This window comes from Typopeltis vanoorti, chromosome 6 (assembly GCF_054136105.1).
Source record: "Typopeltis vanoorti isolate ZY-2024b chromosome 6, IOZ_Tvanoo_1.0, whole genome shotgun sequence".
In the NCBI taxonomy this organism is placed as follows: domain Eukaryota; kingdom Metazoa; phylum Arthropoda; class Arachnida; order Uropygi; family Thelyphonidae; genus Typopeltis; species Typopeltis vanoorti.
Window position 1 is genome coordinate 80,377,612 of NC_143554.1, and position 19,889 is coordinate 80,397,500.

Below are 19,889 nucleotides of genomic sequence, written 5' to 3' on the forward strand. Positions count from 1 at the left end.
AATCTCTAAGTCGACTGACATCATAATATTTTTCAACGTTACAAACAGAGAAAAGGCAGTTTTCTCTATATCAATTGTTAATTCGATATCAAGTTACAATCATGACAAGGTAATGAAGAATATTATGTTTTTCAATGTTCTAAGCGCAAAATAAATATGAGTAAACATTATTAGTAACAGAAAAAGGTTCTTGATATGTTGATGAAATATATATTATAATAATTAAATCTGTTAGTCATGTGTTCAATGAAAAGAAAGAAAAAAAAAGAAAAGAAAAGCCAAAATTGTTGTGCAGTAGAAACACAATAAAAATGTCGTCTGTTGTGTTAAACAAAAATGTCGTCTGCCAGTAAACTTACAATATCGTATTCTGCTGGTAAACTAAGAACAATAATATCGTTTGCTTTTTTAAAATGCTAATAAACTTACTTCGCAACCATGTGCCTGGGGAAAGAGTGTCCTAGGTTCGATTCCCGTCCACGACGTGAGGAGCTTAAGGATCTTCCTCAGCCATAGCCAAGGCGCGGACAGTAGGGATTTTTCCGCCAGTTTATCTGGGGTTTTTCATCCCGCAAGCAGGCAATGCGGCCCCGTGAACACACAGGTTACAGTCATAAATACTTACGGCAAGGAAGGCAACGGGAAACCACCTTGCTCATAATCATCTCCCTAGTATGGTAGCATATAGCTACCCCCCCCCCGGCCGTATGGCAGAAGGGAATAGATAGAATAAACTTACAACAATAATACTATCGTCTGCTATTTTAAAATTTTAAACATTTCAAATGTGCATAATATGCTTAGGATTGATCCAAGAGAAAAAAAAAAATTATCCCTATATGATAAACTAACAAGTTAAAAAGGTTTGAATTATCATTTGCAATGCATCGAAAGATACATAGAAATCCATTTTAAACAAAAATGTCGTCTGCCAGTAAACGTACGATACTGTCGTCTGCTATTTCAAAATGCTAATAAACTTACAACAATAATATTGTCGTCTGCTATTTTAAAATACTTGTAAACACGATGTCAAAACAATGCATCATTCTGCTGCTTTTGCACGTTAAACAGATTTTCATTCGTTGCTTTAAAATACATGAAAATTTCATCTCTCTGTCTCTCTCTCTCTCTCTCCTGCTCTAATTATACGCACTATTGTTCTTCAACGATTGTACAATTACAAGGCTGTTTTATGTCATCAGAATATCGCAACATATTTACGGTACAGGTATTGAGCGATGATATTAACGGAGTGACTTTACATTTGACCAATAAAATATCATAAAAAAAAACCTCGTTCGCGTGACAGCTAATGAAATTTCTCTCGTATAGGTGACAGAGGAATTTCTCTCATTCTATCTCACTGTTCTGAGTTAGTACGGGAACAAAACTTGCCTTTGCGAAAGAGCGGTGTGTGTGTATAAATGATAGCGCATCCTCCTGATACAAGATATTTTGTAAACAAGCCAATAAATGCTGCAATGTTGCACAAGTAACAAATTGTTTCCAGCAGCGATTTTCTAAACGAATATGAATTTTACGCTCTGAAAGCAAAAATTCAAGAATCATCGATTTCTATAGAGATTGAAAGGAAAAACTCTCTCAACATGTCTTTCAACGAAACCATCGTCTCTAATGAACACTTAATCCAGCGTTTTGTTACTGTGGATTACATCGTTTTCGCAGCAACGCTTGCAGTGTCGGCAGCAATCGGACTTTATTATGCATGCAGCGGGGACAAACAAAGTACTACTGCTGAGTTTTTGATGGGAGGGAGGTCTATGAGTGTGTTTCCAGTTTCTTTATCCGTCCTCGCTAGTTTTATGTCAGCCGTCACTTTATTAGGCACCCCTGCGGAGATGTACCAGTTTGGATCGCAATATTGGATGATCATTTTGGGCTACGTGTTACTCATTCCCATCACTGCCTACGTGTATTTGCCGGTATTCTATTGTCTTGAACTTACCAGCGCCTATGAGGTAAGTTGGGATTTAGAAATCAATCTATTAAGGGGGCTCCATCGATAAAGTATGTGTGTACCATGATTCCTTATTAATGGCTGGATTATTTTCGGTCATTATTAATAAGGACTGAAAATAATTGAATTATAAGAACTAAACTTATATTTAAAGAATTAACTACCTCGTATCGTATTTCTACATTGTTGACAAGACTATTGCAATCCATGTCAACAATAAGCTATATCTTCCATTTAGGTACATGGCTGCAGTAAAAGATATATATCGTTTTATTATCCTTATCTCTTTGACAATTGAATTTTATCTTATGTAATATAACTGCTTACCTATAGAACAAAATTCTACTACATTTATGACAGTTTCGGTTCCTAGCGTAGCAATTCCGTATCTTGATGCGCTCAAGTACCTTTTGATTTAAAGATAAAGTTTAAAGTATTTCGCTACGGAATTTTTTATGCATTTTCAAACTACTATAATTGAAAATTTCTCTATTGTTCTGCCAATATTTGTTCTAGTTTAGTGTAATAAAAAAAAAACGAATTATATATAAAAGATTACAGTAAGACGGGCCGCAACATAGCAGGTAGTTAGTGGAGGTGTTGTGTGTACAATTTTGTAAATGTAATGGTGTATGCATTTCTAACGTATTAAGTCGTGGAGCACTTTGACAGAATTGATTAGTTACCATTACTGGTCCTGTCAAATGCAGCAAGGCGACGAATACGATCCCGTCGATTATCTCGTAATGAATGCAACCCGCATACCACTCAGGCTAACCCTAATTACACTACCACATACGGATATAATGACGTATGCGGTAGTGTAATTAGGGTTAGCAAATACATATGACAAGTACATATAACATGTAGATTATTGGCAGGAGCAACACCACACACACACACACACACAATTTAGGCTTAATTTTCTAGTCGAAATGGAGAGGAATTGCAAATATTCAGTAATTAAATTCTGACAATCCTATGACAATGAACAAATGGACATCCAATTAGTTCGCATAATAATGTATAATAATATTCTTAGTTGCATTCCGTTTTTTTCAATTCTTTAATGAATATTTAATATGTTTTGCGTTCTGTCTATCAGTTCTGCATATAACAGCTCCGCGTTGACTGAAATGATTACACTGAAATTTGTCGAGTCACCTCAGATTTGGTTTCAACTGGTTTGTTTCATTAGCAAAACGGTTTCAAAAGAATGAACAAAATAGATGTTGCATACACGTCACAATTAAACTGTCTACAGAGTGCATGGCAAAAATGGCTATTATATTATATTATTATTATTATTATTATTATTCAATTTATAATAATAATAATATAAGAATGTTATTATTATATTATGATACAAAAGACACCTTTTTTGTGATTGCTTTATAGTCAAAAGAATAATCACATTCAGTCGTAAAAAATATTTTTTTTTATTGTTCGAGATCATTTGCTGAATAAGAAATGTATCACATATACATGCGATGATCAATATTATTTGTTGCTATGGTTACCAGGTGTAAGGGTACTTGCTGCTGCTCGATGTGGTTTCCCAACTTGATTCTTACTTGATAAAAGGTACTAACACAAATAAGGTCATTTTCTAGAACAAAAACTGACTATCCGTTAACTTGATAGTTATACAAGTTTTTATATAAGGTATTATTTGACGGCAAAAGTCGAACTGCTTTCTATACGGTTTGAATGCTTAGAATTAAATGTTTAAATCGCTTGAAAGGCTATTTACTATTTATTGGACAAGTATAAGACTTGGTGCTCTCTTAGCTATTCACTATCTCGAGCGCCATTTACATCCACCTGGTATACGCAATCAGAATGTACTTTGTCCATGGAAACCTAAAAGAATGCCATATCCGTTTACCCAGTTAAAAAAACAAAAAAGAAAGACAGAACAAAAAGAAAGCATCTGCTCATACAGAGAGGTATATTTCTTCTTTTACTTCCATCAGTCTATTAAAAATAATTCTGTGTGTATGTGTGATTTGTTTATAAAAATATTATAAATAAAATCGTTTAGAAGAAACCGAAAATTACAGCTAAAATCTCTCAACTCAAGTCCTCATGCAGCCGAAACAGACAGAAACTCGGTAGAAAGCTGATTAGGTTTGAGATCTCCTTGCTCTAAAGTAATACCTTCGTCACTGGCACATTTTTCTACCTGTTTTTATCATTATTTATATATTCTTAAACATTTTACGAGTGGCTACGTATCAAATTTGGAGCAGACTTGAAAAGCTCTGAATCAGAACGGGAAAAGACTCTTTCATATCCCCCAGGGCTCACCACTCCTATTGAGATGTGAGCTGACTTACTATAAAAACATACTGACACCTCCAGAGGCTTCCTTTGAGCTTAGCCATTTGTTTTTCCCCAATTTTACTATTCGATCTTACCAAACACACAAACATTAGAGAGAACGGGGGGGAGCCTGAAAGCGTTATCTTCCTACAGGTGCCTTCATAATGCACTGTGAAAAAGATGCGACAATGTGTTGTGTAAAAAAACCTGAATCTCGTCTAGGATACGAAATGGCTTTTCAACTGAAGGAGTTTTCCCGTTTTATACGTAGCGGGTTTTGGGTATTTACTTCCTGCAAAACTAGCTCAGGAAAATTTTTTTTGTGGTCAACACATTGCCATCTAAAAATTCGGACGATCCCTGGGCCACTTACTTAATCGTGGGCGAAAGACCGTCCATGAGGCGTTGGCTCCACTCAGTGATGGCCTTCCACCCACCACCGAGCAGAACTTCTCATATTCCATTCCAAAGAAAAGCATTCACCGACAAAGCCCCTCACCGGAAAACACTTTCCCCGGAGACTCAAATTGCTCCCTTAGGGCAAAAACTTAAGAGAGCAAACTCTCGAATCTCTGCGCCCCATGGGGGTAAAAACAACAGCCGAGCCTCAGTTAAACTGTATTTTAGTAGCTGGCATCGATTTTTCATGAACACATAGAAGAATTCATGATACCAAAAGCATCCGAAACGCTTTCAATTTTCACTACATTCAAGCCTTTTGCCATCTGTTAATTTATAGATTTATATTGATTAAAATAAAAGGTGTATTAAAAATAATCAAATAAAATTTGAAATATCAATAAATTTAAATATTTACGTTATATTAATATATAATTTATTTATTTAATTTTTATTATATAAGTAATAATTTTATATACAAAAATATGAACTGTTATTTAAATTTTTGTCCTGATGACGGAGAATAATAGATAAGTACATTAAAAAATAGTGGTGAAGTGTGTGTGTGTGTGTGTGTACTAAGAAAAGAGCGACTTCAAGAAAAATTTAAGTATATTTAATCTTAAGTTGACAAAAAGGCTAACAGGAAGAAAAAATAACACTCATCAAAGGTTGACTGAATTGAAATATTTGAAATTCTACTCGCACTACGGATCGTCAGACAAGCAAATGTTTTGTATTATTATTTTATTTCAATTGAACATGATATAATAATTCTGAAAACAGCAATTATATAATGTAACATGAAATAGAATTTAAGGTAATTACTGTACACTTATATTTGACCGATCCAGAGATATATACTGCTGTCTTGCTAATTTCCCGGATATGTAGTATGTCTAACCATAATCCCTTGCAAAGAAAAATACAGAACTAATTTCCTGCTTTCTAATTGTATTTTTATTAATTCTGCATTCAAAATGTTTATTATGTGTCTAAAATATCGATTTTATTCTGTTCTACCATAATTTATTAACCACGTACATAAAATATCAGATGGAGAGTTCTTTTATTATTGCAATGTGGCATACACGTACCGATCGCCATTGAACCTGAACCAAAAATGCACTTCGGGAGGATGAGATCACATGCTTTTTACTATATTAACGGAACCGAACTGCAAGAATTCATGTTGGAAGCTTAATGAGCTGCAAGAAGTTGACGAAGCAAGGAACTTGGGAGTTATTGCGGACAGAGAACGTAAGTTTAAAGGGAATATTGCAAAGATTGTCAAAACATCACATCAAATTACATGATTATTGAAGAATACACAGACAGGTGGGGATAAGGAAGTTATTCTTCCACTTTATAAGGCAGTAATAAGACCGCATTTGGACTATTGTTCACAGATCTGTTCACCTGGATTCCTTAGTGATGAAGAAATGGTGGAGAGGATTCAGAGATGAGTTACAAAAATTGTTACAGGTCTGTGGGATGTTCCCTACGAGGATAGATTGAAGATCTGTGGGCTCCAAAAACTAGCTGATAGACGTAGGAGAGGAGATATGATAGAGGCATATAAATTATTAAAGGGATTTTATAGGACTGATACCGATGACATTTTTAAGACCAGTGCAGGAAGGGAGAGAGAGAGAGAGAGAGAGAGAGAGAGAGAGAGAGAGAGAGAACTAGGGGCCACCCCTGGAGATTATGTAAGAGTGTGGCTAACAAGGGTATTGTGACTAGATTTTTTGCTTGGAGGGCTGTGAATAGGTGGGATGCGTTGCCAGAGGTGGTTGTGAATGAATTTAAGGAAATGTAGAGTCTCCCGCGATGAGTGTTTTGACTCCATGGAGACACCGTTATTATTATTATTATTATTATATTTATTAATAATAATAATAATTATTATTATTATTAATTTAGCTTCGCGTTTTTCGGTTGACATGACAGAGAAATACATTGAAGCTTCTCTGCCTCTCTCTCTCTCTCTCTAACACACACACACACACACACACACACACACACACACACAATCTTTTCCTTCGACCATAACAAATTTGTGCTTCTTCCATTCGTAACAGTTATATTCATACGAGCATGCGCATTATCGTTCATAGTGCACATGCTCACATGAAGTTAGCATGCACACTATGAGCGCACATCACCCCCGTTAGCTCAATATATTGCAAGCAAATAATTCATGCTTATTTGTATGGAGATAAAATTACGTTTAGCAAATACATAATTGTGAGATATTTATCAGCTTACAAATAATAAAAATGGTATTCAAGTTAAAATGCAACCAAATCTTTTCCTCGGCCAAACACTCGAAAAAAGTATCCTTAAATGTAATAAACAAAGTTATTTCAGGTTGTTTTTCAAAGACAATGAAATTATTAAAACAGTATTGTCATCTATAACTTATTTGCAATGAAATCTACGTTAGAAAAGATGACGAATGACTTACAGAATAGAAAATGCGTTTGAGTTCTAAATTTTATAGCTTGATAAAACTACTTCGTCATCTTTATAAGCTAAAAACAAAAGTTATCTGATTTTTTACGAGACGTTTAAACATCTTTTGGAAAAGACTTCTGCAAAGTCAACATAGTATTTTCATAGCTAAATTCACTGCAATGACAAAACCTAAATTGCATATTAGGAGACATAATATTCTCTATGTTGATATAGCTAATAATCTTCTGAAGGAAAATATATTTGTTCTTCTAAGATATGTAGGTATCAGAAATACCGCTAGAGGTCAGGAATGTTCAGTAGTTTTGACTCAACAACACACTTTAAGGCCACAACATGGACATTTATGCCGAAGAAATGTGTGTGTGTGTGTGTGTGAGAGAGAGAGAGAGGGAGAGAGAGAGATTTAGTCATTTCTTTTTCGCCTCTGCGATTAACTCTCCTAAGAAATGCAGTATAATTCAAATAACCCTTGACAACCCTTCACACACAGCTGGAGAACGGCTTCTGCAGTTTATCATAATTACCTTTACAGTTTTCCACATGTACTCTTTCTTAGTAGAAGCTCTGGCATCCATCGTTACCTCTCAGATCAAAACTGCATGATCACTTTCATTAATTGGAGGGAAAACGGTAATCTTGTCGTCAGATTCTCAGACGTTGCCACATCTAATATTCTTACACCACAAGTTCTTTTTATAACATACTGTTACTTTTATAACATACCCTTCTAATATTCTTACACCACGAGTTTTCTTTTTCTTTTATAATATACTGTTTAAAAAGTTGTCCCTTGTTAACTCTATAAATTCTGTTTCCCTCCTCTTACATGCTCTTTCCTCTCTCAATGGCGATTTCAACCATGAAGGTGTTGTCTTGAAATGCTAATTTTCAGAATTAATATCCCGATTTGAATCAGGAATAAGAAACAAGGACTAATATCTCATATTCTCATACAGCATCAATGATTCAAGTTGGTTTTAATGGTATATCATCTGCAGCTGATCTCACACCGATGTTGTGACATAGACGTCTAGCAATAATGAACTGACTCATCCATCTCTTTCTGAGCCATAGCCATATTCACTTGAAGATACTCCAAATGTATCTATATACATTATTGTGGAGTCATGACAATCTTGGTGTGAATTATCCGCAAACTAGGGAATTCTTTAAATAAGATCTGAACCGGAGATTCAGATCTTATTCAGATCTAATACTTGGCTATCTCCACATGACCCTAATTGGATAAAGCTGAGTGTCAAAACTCTAACATTGGTAAAAATGGGCAACTTATTTACAAGAATTAACATAGCCCTTTGGTGCAGATTGGAGGCTGAAAATATTAATACTCTATCACTGGTCTTCTTTTGTAGCCTTAACCGAGGTGATTTTATTTCGGTTATTGGATCTTCGACAGATAGCGATCATCTGTCATCACTGAAATCCGCATATAAGTAATTTCCAAATGACAATTGGAAGTAACCTTGAATGAAAAATAAAAACTTGTGTTACAGTTTTGATTGACATTAATTCCTCCCTAATATCTTTAAATGAATCCCTCTGGAATCTCTAGTTCTTTGATTCTTGACGTCGGTTCTGCCATTGTGCCTTTATTGCTATTTGTCAAGAAATGTTCTCCTAGCCTCCTTTATTTCGCCTAACGGTGAAAGGCCTTTGTACTACTCGAGTTATGATTATATTCCTACTGCAGCTTAATACTCAAATTACTGCGATGTTGATCTGCAATCTCTTTAAAACACCTCATATTTAGTAGGAACTTTTACTGTTACCACAGTAAAAATTAAACTCATTATGTAGATAAACTCATTATGTAGACATTATTGGAAACAGCGAACAACAAAAGAAACAGTAGAAAAGATGCATTAAATTGGAACACCTCTGTGTATAGATCTGCGTGTTCAATTGAGCTGCAAATAAATTAAAATAGATTAGTTAAAAATAAAATATAAGTGATTATAAATATATTTAATACAATTGATAATAACAATTTCCAGTATTTTAGGAATAGAAAGGCAGTCGTTACGATTGAGGTTAGGTCGATGGGGTAGGGCTTCAGCACTTTCTTTCTAAAAACGTTCATATTTATAAAATAAAAAAAATCAGCTAATGCCTATTTGTTCCCGTATAAGGAGTAGGCGGGGCCATTTACCCTATCTAACTTTTGGAGACTGAGTGGGCAATTCAATCTCCACTGGTAGCCAATCAGAAAGATAGCTGGCCCAAGTCTATCACTGATTCATCGGTACGCAGTGAAGAAGGCGGCAAGCTAGTGCCGCCATCTCGTGGTCCCTAACCCTAACACAATATTTTTAATGTCTGAAAATAGTGTGGGTTCGACGGTCGATTTTCTTGAGTTTACGGGACGAAAAACCCGAGTTTCCGGGAGAAAAAACCCGCTAGCCAGAGATCGACTAACTCGGGAACCGGTCGAGAAAAGGCTTAGAAAAATTTCCTCTAGTCGGCGACTAGATTTGTACCACCAAATCCTTTCTTCGTGCGGTCAAGCGCTGTAAAGTGCAAACGCCACTTCTACTGAGCTACACAGGCGCTTCGTTCATATTTATATATGGATTTATTTGGATATAAATATATCCATATAAATATATGGATATATTTATATTTTTTCCCTTTGGATCCCTAGGCTAGTGTTTCAATTCCATGTTGTGCCAGGCGAGATTTGTGAGGTTTAATAACTCGTTGTGGTCTTGATGTTCAAGAAGTATGATTATTGACAGATCTTCTGTTTGTCCATAGTAAGTACGAAATAGTACTTTGTATCCACCAGGTAACATCAGTAGTGAGAGTTTTCCTTTTGGAGAAGATAACAGGATTTAAATTTGGTTGATGGGTTGCGATGAGTTTGCATTTTCTTAAAAATTTTGCTACCCGTTCAAAGATGACTTTCATATGGTATTAGAGTCTTGTTGGCTTTTTTCTTGTCAGGGTTTCTGTATAGGAGAGTCCTTAATTATTTTAGTTACTTTTGGATTATAGCCATTTGGTAAGGCTGTTTCTTTGATACTTTCCAGTTTTTGTTTCAAAGATGCTTCAGAAGAATAAAACTTGAGTGCTCTGGATACTAGGGATTTTATGATGGCGTATTTTTGAGACGATGGTGGGCTAATGAATTGCGGTGGGCTAACGACCAATAAAAGTTGTCTTTTGGTAGATTGAAATGTATCCATCGTGCTTGCGCTGAATGCGCTAGAAAACAAATGCCTTTTGATTATTCTCTTTCTAGTGTGAACGAACTAGATACGAGGATGATTTTTGTAGAAATAAGTGTAGTTTGGTTCTTTGTGACTCCAAACTGCAAAGACATCATCAATGAACCACAGACAAATTGTTGGTTTTGGGTCAAGGAAGAGAGAGAGAGAGAGAGAGATTCTTTCTTCTATGTGTAAAAGATAAAAATTGGCTAGGTTAGGTAATAGGGATGAGCCCATTGCAGTTGCTTCCTCTTGTTTCAGTATAAGTGAATCACTTGAAATATGAAAATAAGCAAATAAGGGCAGAAGAAAATTGATGTTACGAGTAAGGATGTGTTTGAATTAATAAAAAAAAAATCTAAAAGTTGTGAGCATTCCTGCTTATTTCAGGCCTGAACTAACTTGTGCTATAGGCTTAAAAACCTTTCGTGGTTATGATTTTAAAAAATGCATTATTCACACGACAGTGTTTTTTATATAAGGACATTGAGTGCTGTAGAAATATACTTGAAAAGAACACTAAATAGAAAAGTATATATGAAAGTACAACTTTTATTTTTTTAATTTATTTATCCTAAAATGTTTTATATAAATATTCAATTTTTAAAATGAATTAAATTTAAAAATTTTAAATAATTACTTAAAAAATTAGAAATCATAGAAACACCATTTATTTCTTTAAATAAATTTATTCAAAAGAGCAAAGAAAGTGAAAGACCAGAAGTCCTTTTTAGGACTTCCAGGGTAGCGGGTGTAATGCTGTAACCAATGAAGTTTTAACTGAGTCTCGGCTAATGCCGTTACTCAGCCATGACTAGAGCTTTTAGCTCAATAACATCTCATCCCCACAGATTTTCTTCATTCAGATGACGGGATAAAGAGTCAAGGACTCGGTCCATCGCCCAGTTCTTTTTAGAAGCGAAATACTCTGTCTCCTTGACTATCAAGGAGAGCTTCTGGATTTGATATACATGTAAAACTTGAGTTTTTAATTTTAATGTTATTTCCTTTTAATTTAATATTCAAATGTTCCTCCTACTGTGGGGGCCAGGATAAGAATAACTCCACTGTAGCCCATGCATGTCGTACGAGGCGACTAAAATGGCTACCCAGAGAGGGTAATGGATGGCAATGCGGTAGCCAATGAAGTTCTAACCGAGGCTCGGCTATTGCTGTTACCCCTCCTCTCATGATCATAGCTCAATAACACCCTATCCTTCCTTATATTCGTCCTCTACAGACAACTGGGAATATGAAAAGCATTCTTGCTTCACCCATCTAGCCAAAAAAAAAAGCGTATTTGATACTTACTCCAGTATTATAGCATATCATCAATTGGGTCGCTGTATGAAATGAGAAATAAGAGAGATCTAGAATAGCCGATATCTTGGATGGGTGCCATATTCAAGGATAATATAATATTTACTTAGTATCGTAGTATTATAATATAAATAACAAAAATTAAATAAAAGTTCTCAAATAAATTTAAGAACTTTTCAGATATTGAACGAGCATTTAAGGTATAAGAAATAATTAAATCTAAAATAATATATTATGATATTTATCGTAATAAACTATTAATACTAATAAGAGCATCATTCTCCCAAGTGAACAAATAAATTGCACACAAATATGTGCTTTCCTCGACACGTGTATAAACGAGCATGCTTGGAGGAGAAATTTAAGAAAATAAAAAATTAAAAAAAAAAGAAAGAAGTAGAAGAACGCTAACCAACTACACAATACCAAATCGACAAGAGAAGTTGAATGTGTATTTATCTGGCCTAAATACGCAGGTGGAATAGTTTTCTCTCCCTGAAAACTTGATTTTTTTTATTTCTACAAGAATGACAAACAGGCCGCAGGATACACACAGTTGACAGAAGTAGAAGACTATGTAGATAAAATTGTCCATCTGACCAGAGATTTAATTAGGTTTCTAAGAAGCGAAGTTACAGTACAGTGAGTCGAAAACATAAGAAAGAGATTTAAAAAGGGCGAATTGACCAATAACTCCTAAAAATATCTTTATAATTATGTTCAAATAGTCATTTTAATAAACGAATCATTTCAGAATGAATCATACTTAAAACCAATTTACAGATTACCGATTGCTGTTTAACAGAAAACACTTTACAAATACTCATATCCGCTTTTTCAAGAACCGGTTCCGCTCTTAGTACAACTGTCGATAAATTTGATTCGCAGTTATATGGAACACGTTTCAAAATACTTCCTTTCAAAACAAGGAAATAAAAACTATAGTAAACAAACCGATTCATTTTTCTCTATAGGTACAACATACGTATAGGGGGATAGGATATGTTAAACTCATAATATAGAGAAAAAGACCTCACAGCATTACAAAGAAGGAATATACCTGATCTGATTTTCTTTTCGCAAATATAAAATGTTGCCCCCCCCCCTCTTCTTTTCCATAAAAAGTATTTTATTCATGAAAAGAGAACTGTCTTTTGATAAGGGGTATATAGGACACACTTTCATCCTCGTGACAAGAACGAATACGTTGCAAGCCATTTTAATTCAAAAATAAAACTTGACTGGCGTAAATCATCACTTGTTAGTGGTCTTAATTCTGTTAGTAATTCTGATTAGCATATTTCGTTTTCTCTTTGTGTAGATTTATAACAAGCAATGGCATGTGACTCTATTACCACTTTGGAATATCTCTGTTTAACTCTTCCTGTCTAATTGTTAAGCTCATTTAAAGAGTATCCAATATTAACGATATTTTAATAAATAATAATCTTTAAAATGTGTATTTATCCTCAATTATTTCAGCACGTTGGTTTTCCCGAAATGAATGAGAGTTAAATGTAATTATAAAGTTAGTTAAAAGATTTTTTTTTTTAGATTTACGAAGTAACCCTTTTTATTTAAAAGTATTGCCATTTATTGGCTATCCATTTATTTAATAGGCCGTTTAACAGCCTATTAAACGGCCCTTTAGCCGTAAATAACAACTCGAACTGGACGGGAACGGGCTCTACGATGATAGAAACACAGTAACCGTTGCAGACTCGATTGCAGGCCCGCAATTTTCTCGGATCCAGGAACGATCTGCGTCTTAAAACACACTGTATTGATTGTTAGAAGATGGATCACGTCGCTATTACTATTAAAGTAGTCTAAGATATTCAGATGCACCGGCCTACGCTATGTATTTTCCTCATAATATTAATCATCAGTTATTCCTACCCGTGTGGTGGTCGGGATGAGAATAGCCCCAATGTAGCTCATGCATGTCGTACGAGGCGACTAAAATGGGTACCCTGGGAGGGTAATGGATGACAAGGCTGTAGCCAATGAAGTTCTAACTGAGGCCCGGCTATTGCTGTTACCCTCCTGCCATGATCAGAGCTTTATATAGCTCAATAACATCTTATCCTTACACTGTCCTCTACAGATAACGGGGAAGATAAAAAGCATTCTTGCTTCGCCCCTTTAAGACGGGCCTTATAAGGATCAGTTATTCCGGTTGTCAGGCTCTAAGATTGGCATCTGAGTGGTGGTTTACTAAGCAGAAATACACCTAAAATAAAAATGGAGAATTCTAACAGAAACAATCTTTATTAGCGTACTTAACGAATTACATGGACATATTTTAGTGTTGCTACACGTGCAAGAGAGAGAGAGAGAGAGAGAGTATTCCTGGCTAACCACTATTTTTCAGAAATTTACTATCATCCCGAAACACGCCTCTTTAACGACAAAGAAATGAAACTATCTTGTTTTTTTACGTGTGCTATAATTATTGCAATAATAACTCAGGAAACTACCAGCATTTGGGCGTTCTTTTGTAACATAAACCTGTGTATTGGAGTGAATAGCATGCGATGTTAATGACAATACTAAGGAAGTTTCACCTCTAATTTCCAAGGTTATTTAAAGAAATGGACTTATGAAGCCTTTAATAACACATGTAACATTCAGTGTTTCTCCCTTAAAAAACTGCGGTGTAAACAGCGAAAAGAATGACGCTTCAAAAGGCTGAGAGAATGTTAAATTTTCGATTGATCAATCATCCCCTCACAAAATCCATAACATTCTTGATTGTAGAAATACGACTGAAGTATGTTAGTCCCATTTAAGGCCTTCCTCAGTACATCATTAGGATAGCACACTGTATTGTATGCGTTATGATGTTTTTAATACATTTCATTCAGACAATTTCTTACAGTAAAAGTGAAAATTGTTGCGGAGCAAGCCAATCTTAGGAAATATATAAAAATAGCAATATTCCTAACATTAATTAGAAGCATTTAGTCCAAATTAAGTTGCTGTTTCGCCCAAAGAGAAAGTCAACATACTAAAGAAGGGTAAAAAAGTCTCTGGTTTCGCATAGTTAGTTCGCAGCCATTATATTCCAGTGTGGTTGATTGCTCAAATTATTTTGGTCCATGGTTAACGTGAACTGATTTCTTTCTCTAAGAAAATATTCATCTCTCAAAAAAGTTCAAGAGGATAGCTTCATTTCACCGGAAATGGATAAGCGAATTGTGTTATTTAAGATGCTAATGAAATGATACAGTCGTATTTGCAGCCAATTTTAATGACATAAAATTGGCACCTTGTTGAGCGACCGGTTTACACACACACACACGCGCGCGCGCGCGTCTAAACCCGATTGATTTCAATGTAATACCACTTATGGAGAGAACCAATATTTCTTCTTCTTCTTCTTTGGTTTCTTCTCTCGTAAAATACTAGAACTTAACCGAACGATAATAATATTGCTGCCCGATTCTTCCAAGAGTTCCTAAAGGGAAGACGTTAGTGACATGTGGGAAGCACTGCTAACAGGAACATTTTCACAGTTTAGATTTAGAGACGAACTTATCAGCAAAATTTAATGATCTTTTAATTACGTTTCATAAACCGGTCTGTGATTCTGAGAACATTAGAATTTTACTCGGTGATTAATGAAAGAGAAATAGTTATTTGCCTTTCAATGTTATACAATTGTCCTTCTAAAAAGAATTCGGAATTAATGATGACAGTAAAAAAAAAAAAAAAAAAAGCAATTTCATCTCGGAGTCTGTTTGTCACCTCTTTCATTCCAAGAAGTCTGATTGGATTTAATAAGATATGCTTTTCCATTGCATATCTCTATTAAGATTTTCGTTTCAATTTTTTCCTTGAAATAGCCTTTTTTCATATTTTTTTAAAATTATTATAACGTAAGACAAGCAAACCGCAAAACAAATCACACGCAATTAACAGACATAATACGCTGGTACTACCCTTTTAGCTTTAGTTGGTTCAGCTGTAAAAAATCTTTTTGCAAATAACAGCACTGATACTTGTATACTTGTAACACAGTTTCACTTTATCTACAAGTAATGTTTGTTGGATTCATACAATCAAGTACAGTATATATCAAATCTGCCAAATAATTGTATTTAAATTTATTGTATATAATGAAAATATTTAATTCTAAATCGGTCTTATTTCAAACTTCGTTTACTCTTAATTTTTGCAAAAGTTGAGATTCTGCTTAGATTATTTTGGAATTTAAAATTAAAAAGAAAACAGGGCTTTAAAAACTTTATGGTTAGGAATTAATCTTTAATAAAATCAAGAAACACCTTTTATTCTTTTATTTATAATTTCAATTAATTTTATTTCACAGAACGGGAATATTTCAGGGAAGATCAATCGACCGTGAGATGCGGTGATTGATTCATTCAATCCAATACTCTTGGAGAGTAATGGATGGCAATGCTGTAGCCAATGAAGTTCTAACTGAGGCTCGGCTATTGTTACCCACCTGCCATGATCACAGCTTTAATAGCTCAATAACACCTTATCCCTACACTCTACAGATAACGTAGAATATGAAAAGCATTCTTGCTTCTCTCCTTTAAGACAGTCCTTATAAGGATAAGGGAAAATTAATATCAAAAGTAAAGTAAAAGATTCAGTAATACTAAAAGTACAAAGTAAATATTTATTATATTTATTATGCAATACTAAAAATTATATAAATTTGATGTTGGGCTCTGAAAATTTTGGAAGCTCACCGCGCCTTTTTTTTTTTTTTTTGGTCTTCACACATTGTGGATCCTCCATATCTTTCCATAACGCTACTGCTCGCAATCAAAGCAAAATTATTACAACCCAATTAGCAAAGATCGTCGTGTATTTGTATTTCAAAATCCAGATCACATTTTAAAAAATATGTATAAAATATATTTAAACTTTCAAATGCTTAAATTGGTTCGAAAATTTTTAATTACCATCTAATTGTATTAAAACGCCATTTTAGTTTTTTCATCTATTATCAGTTTCTTCTTATTCTGACAATTTACCGCAGGCTAAAATCCTTTTTAGGACTTCCAGGGTAACAAATGGCAATGCTATAGCCAATGAAGTTTTAACTGAGGCTCGGCTACTGCCGTTACCCAGCCATGACTAGAGCTTTTAGCTCAATAACACCCCATCTACACAGATTTTCTTCATTCAGATGACGGGATAAAGAGTCAAGGACTCAGTCCATCGCCCAGTTCTTTTAAGAACTTATCGCAGGCTGAAGGGGACGAACCGGATAAGTAATCGACCGTGAGATGCGGTGATTAATACCCTTGAAGGGTAATGTATGGCATTGCTGTAGCCAATGAAGTTCCAACTGAGGCTCGGCTATTTCTGTTGCCCTCTTGCCATGATCAGAGCTTTAATAGCTCAATAACACCTTATCCCCCACACTGTCCTCTGTAGATAACGGGGAAAATGAAAAGCGTTCTTGCTTCGCTCCTTTAAGCCAGTCCTTATAAGGACTAATTTTTTTTATCACAGGCTGGGTGGGAATGCGGATAAAGAGTCATTTTTTAGGACTTCCAGGGTAACGGATAGCAATGCTGTAGCCATTGAAGTTTTAGCTGAGGCTCGGCTATTGCCGTTCCCTAGCCACGACTAGAACTTTTAGCTCAATAACACTCCATCTACACAGATTTTCTTCATTCAGATGACGGTATAAAGAGTCAAGGACTCTGTCCATCTCCTAATCCTTTTAAGGACTTATCACAAGCTATAATTTAAGTCAAAAATATAAATATAAGTATATATATTTAAATCAAATGTAAAATACTGCTATAAAAAGTTGTAAATTTTTTTGGAAACGCTATTATTAAAAACTTTACGTTAGGTAATTATATCTCGGTTATGACTTCCTTCCTGTGTTATTTGCATATGCATTTGTGTGTTTTTTTTTTATTATTTCCGCCGTGATATTTTATTGGAATTTCTTCTATTTGAACTATATTTCCCCTTGTCTTATGTTAAATGTCGTATATCTCCTGTGTAATTAGTGGTTAATTAATGTTATTATGTTGATACTGCATAATGTTAACTCATTCGCTAATATAAAAATATTTTAAAAATCATGTATAACATATATTAGAAACTCAAATTTTTTAATTCATTCAAAACATTTAAATAATATCTAATTGTTTCGAAACACCATTATATTTTTTACATATCAGAAACTTACTTGCTTTTTTTTTATGAAATTTTTGCCGGAGGGAAGATGAATCGACCGTGCGATGCGGTGATTGATTTATTTAATGAAATTTTTTGCCCTATTGTTAGTTTTTAAATTGAAAATATCTATTTTTTGTTTTCTTTTTATGAGACTAATATAATGGCTATCACCTCTTTATGTGTGAATAATTCTTGTATGTTTTTTTCTTATAAATTGGATTTTTTTCCTATTTCTAGTACCTAGAAAGAAGGTTTAATCGCCTAGTCCGCTCATTAGGTTCAGCAACATTCTCCCTTCAAATGGTAAGTCTTTATTCTTAATATGTGCAGAAATTACAAAAATTATTTCGTAAACCAACACAATCATCTTGTAATGCCTCTCTAGCTAACTTGCACATTTTCACCTGTACTTTAAATGTAGTGCGATAAATAAAAGTAAAGATATTTTCTTTTACAATATAATTACTTAATATTTATATGTGAATTTCAAATAACTTTCATCGCCTGGCTTACTGAAAACCTAAAGTTCTCTCTCTCATGATTACATGAATAAATACGTACCGATTTGAAAACATTTGCTATGAGAGGTAATGTAGACAGCTTAAGCAATTCCATATTCCTAAGCTTATCTCATCATCATCTTCATCATCATCAAATTCCTGTCATGTACCCACAAGGGGTGTACAGGATATGATAAGTACTACATGAAAAAAAATTACATCATTACTAACTTCCTATCTACAATTTTCCTCCAAATCAGTCTGTTACTTGTCAAGACTCCAACATTATCAGATCTTATATTTCTATCGTCTAAAGCACTTTGTACCCTATCAATCCACTTATATATTGGTCTTCCTCTGGGTCGTTTTGCTGCCAACCTGGCAGAGAATACTTGTTTTGCTAATCTTTCCTCGCCCCCATTCTGTTTAGGTGACCATACCACCTGAGATTAGCTCTGCTAACGCATTCCTGGATGCTGACAATGTCAAGTTCTTTCCTAATATCCTCGTTTTTAATATGATATTGCCATTGATGCCATCTGTTCACTCCTATAATCTTTCTCAGGACTCTCATATCTGTGGTCTCTAGTCTTTGGTCAAGTATTTTACTTCTGACCCAGCTCCCAGATCCATAAGTTAAAACTGGTTTTTGAACATTGTCTTGTATACAGCTGTTCCGACAAATTTCTCTCTTATTCTATATGAATTTATTCAATTGACTTCCCACCATACCAGCTTTGCTGATTCTGTTGTCTATTTCTATATTTAATTTACCATCTTCAGTAAAAATCATGCCTAAGTAGCTGAAATGTTTTACTTGTTCCACAGGTTCTCCATTCACAACACAGTTGACATTTTCAATGATTCTGCCTATTTTCATTGTCTTTGTCTTTTTATTGCTGACCTTCATACCATATCTATTACAACTGCTATTCAATTTAGTCAGAGAATCTTGCGGACTTGTAGCGGATTTATTTAGAAGTATAACATCATCCGCATAAAGCAAAGAGCTGATATTAACATCTCCAATTTTGATATCAGGTTTAATACCACATTCCTTCATAATATGATCCATATAGATAATGAATAACAGAGGGGATAATGTGCATCCTTGTCTCACACCTGATTTAACATTAAACCATCTTCCTGTACTTTCTTCAATTCTAACTGCTGACTTACAACTCAAATAAAGACTAAGTATTGCTTGATATAATGCCCCATTGACACCACACAACTGTAGCATTTTGAATAGCTTCTCTCTTGGCACCTTGTCATGTGAATTTTCCAGATCTACAAAACTTAAATACAGATCTTTGTTATATTCCCATGCTTTCTCGACTATTTGTCGTAAAGTGAAGATCTGATCCTGACAGCCTCTGTTTGGCCTGAATCCAGCTTGTTCTTCACCAAGCTTTTCTTCCACAATTCTTCTCAACCGTTTCTCAAGTATACTTACATAGTTCTTGCCAATAA

At 34.5% G+C, this 19,889-nt stretch overlaps 1 protein-coding gene across 1 annotated transcript in view; it reads left to right on the forward strand.

The window, feature by feature from the left end:
- The first annotated feature begins 1,445 nt into the window (after positions 1 to 1,445).
- The window catches only part of LOC150105623 (sodium-coupled monocarboxylate transporter 1-like), a 53,808-nt gene continuing 35,364 nt past the window's right edge, over positions 1,446 to 19,889 (forward strand). The window contains exons 1-2 of the mRNA XM_090394949.1: positions 1,446 to 1,982; positions 18,154 to 18,219. Coding sequence (XP_090251075.1) covers positions 1,611 to 1,982; positions 18,154 to 18,219 — 438 coding nt within the window. The 5' untranslated portion in view covers positions 1,446 to 1,610. The remainder of the gene's footprint in view (positions 1,983 to 18,153; positions 18,220 to 19,889) is intronic.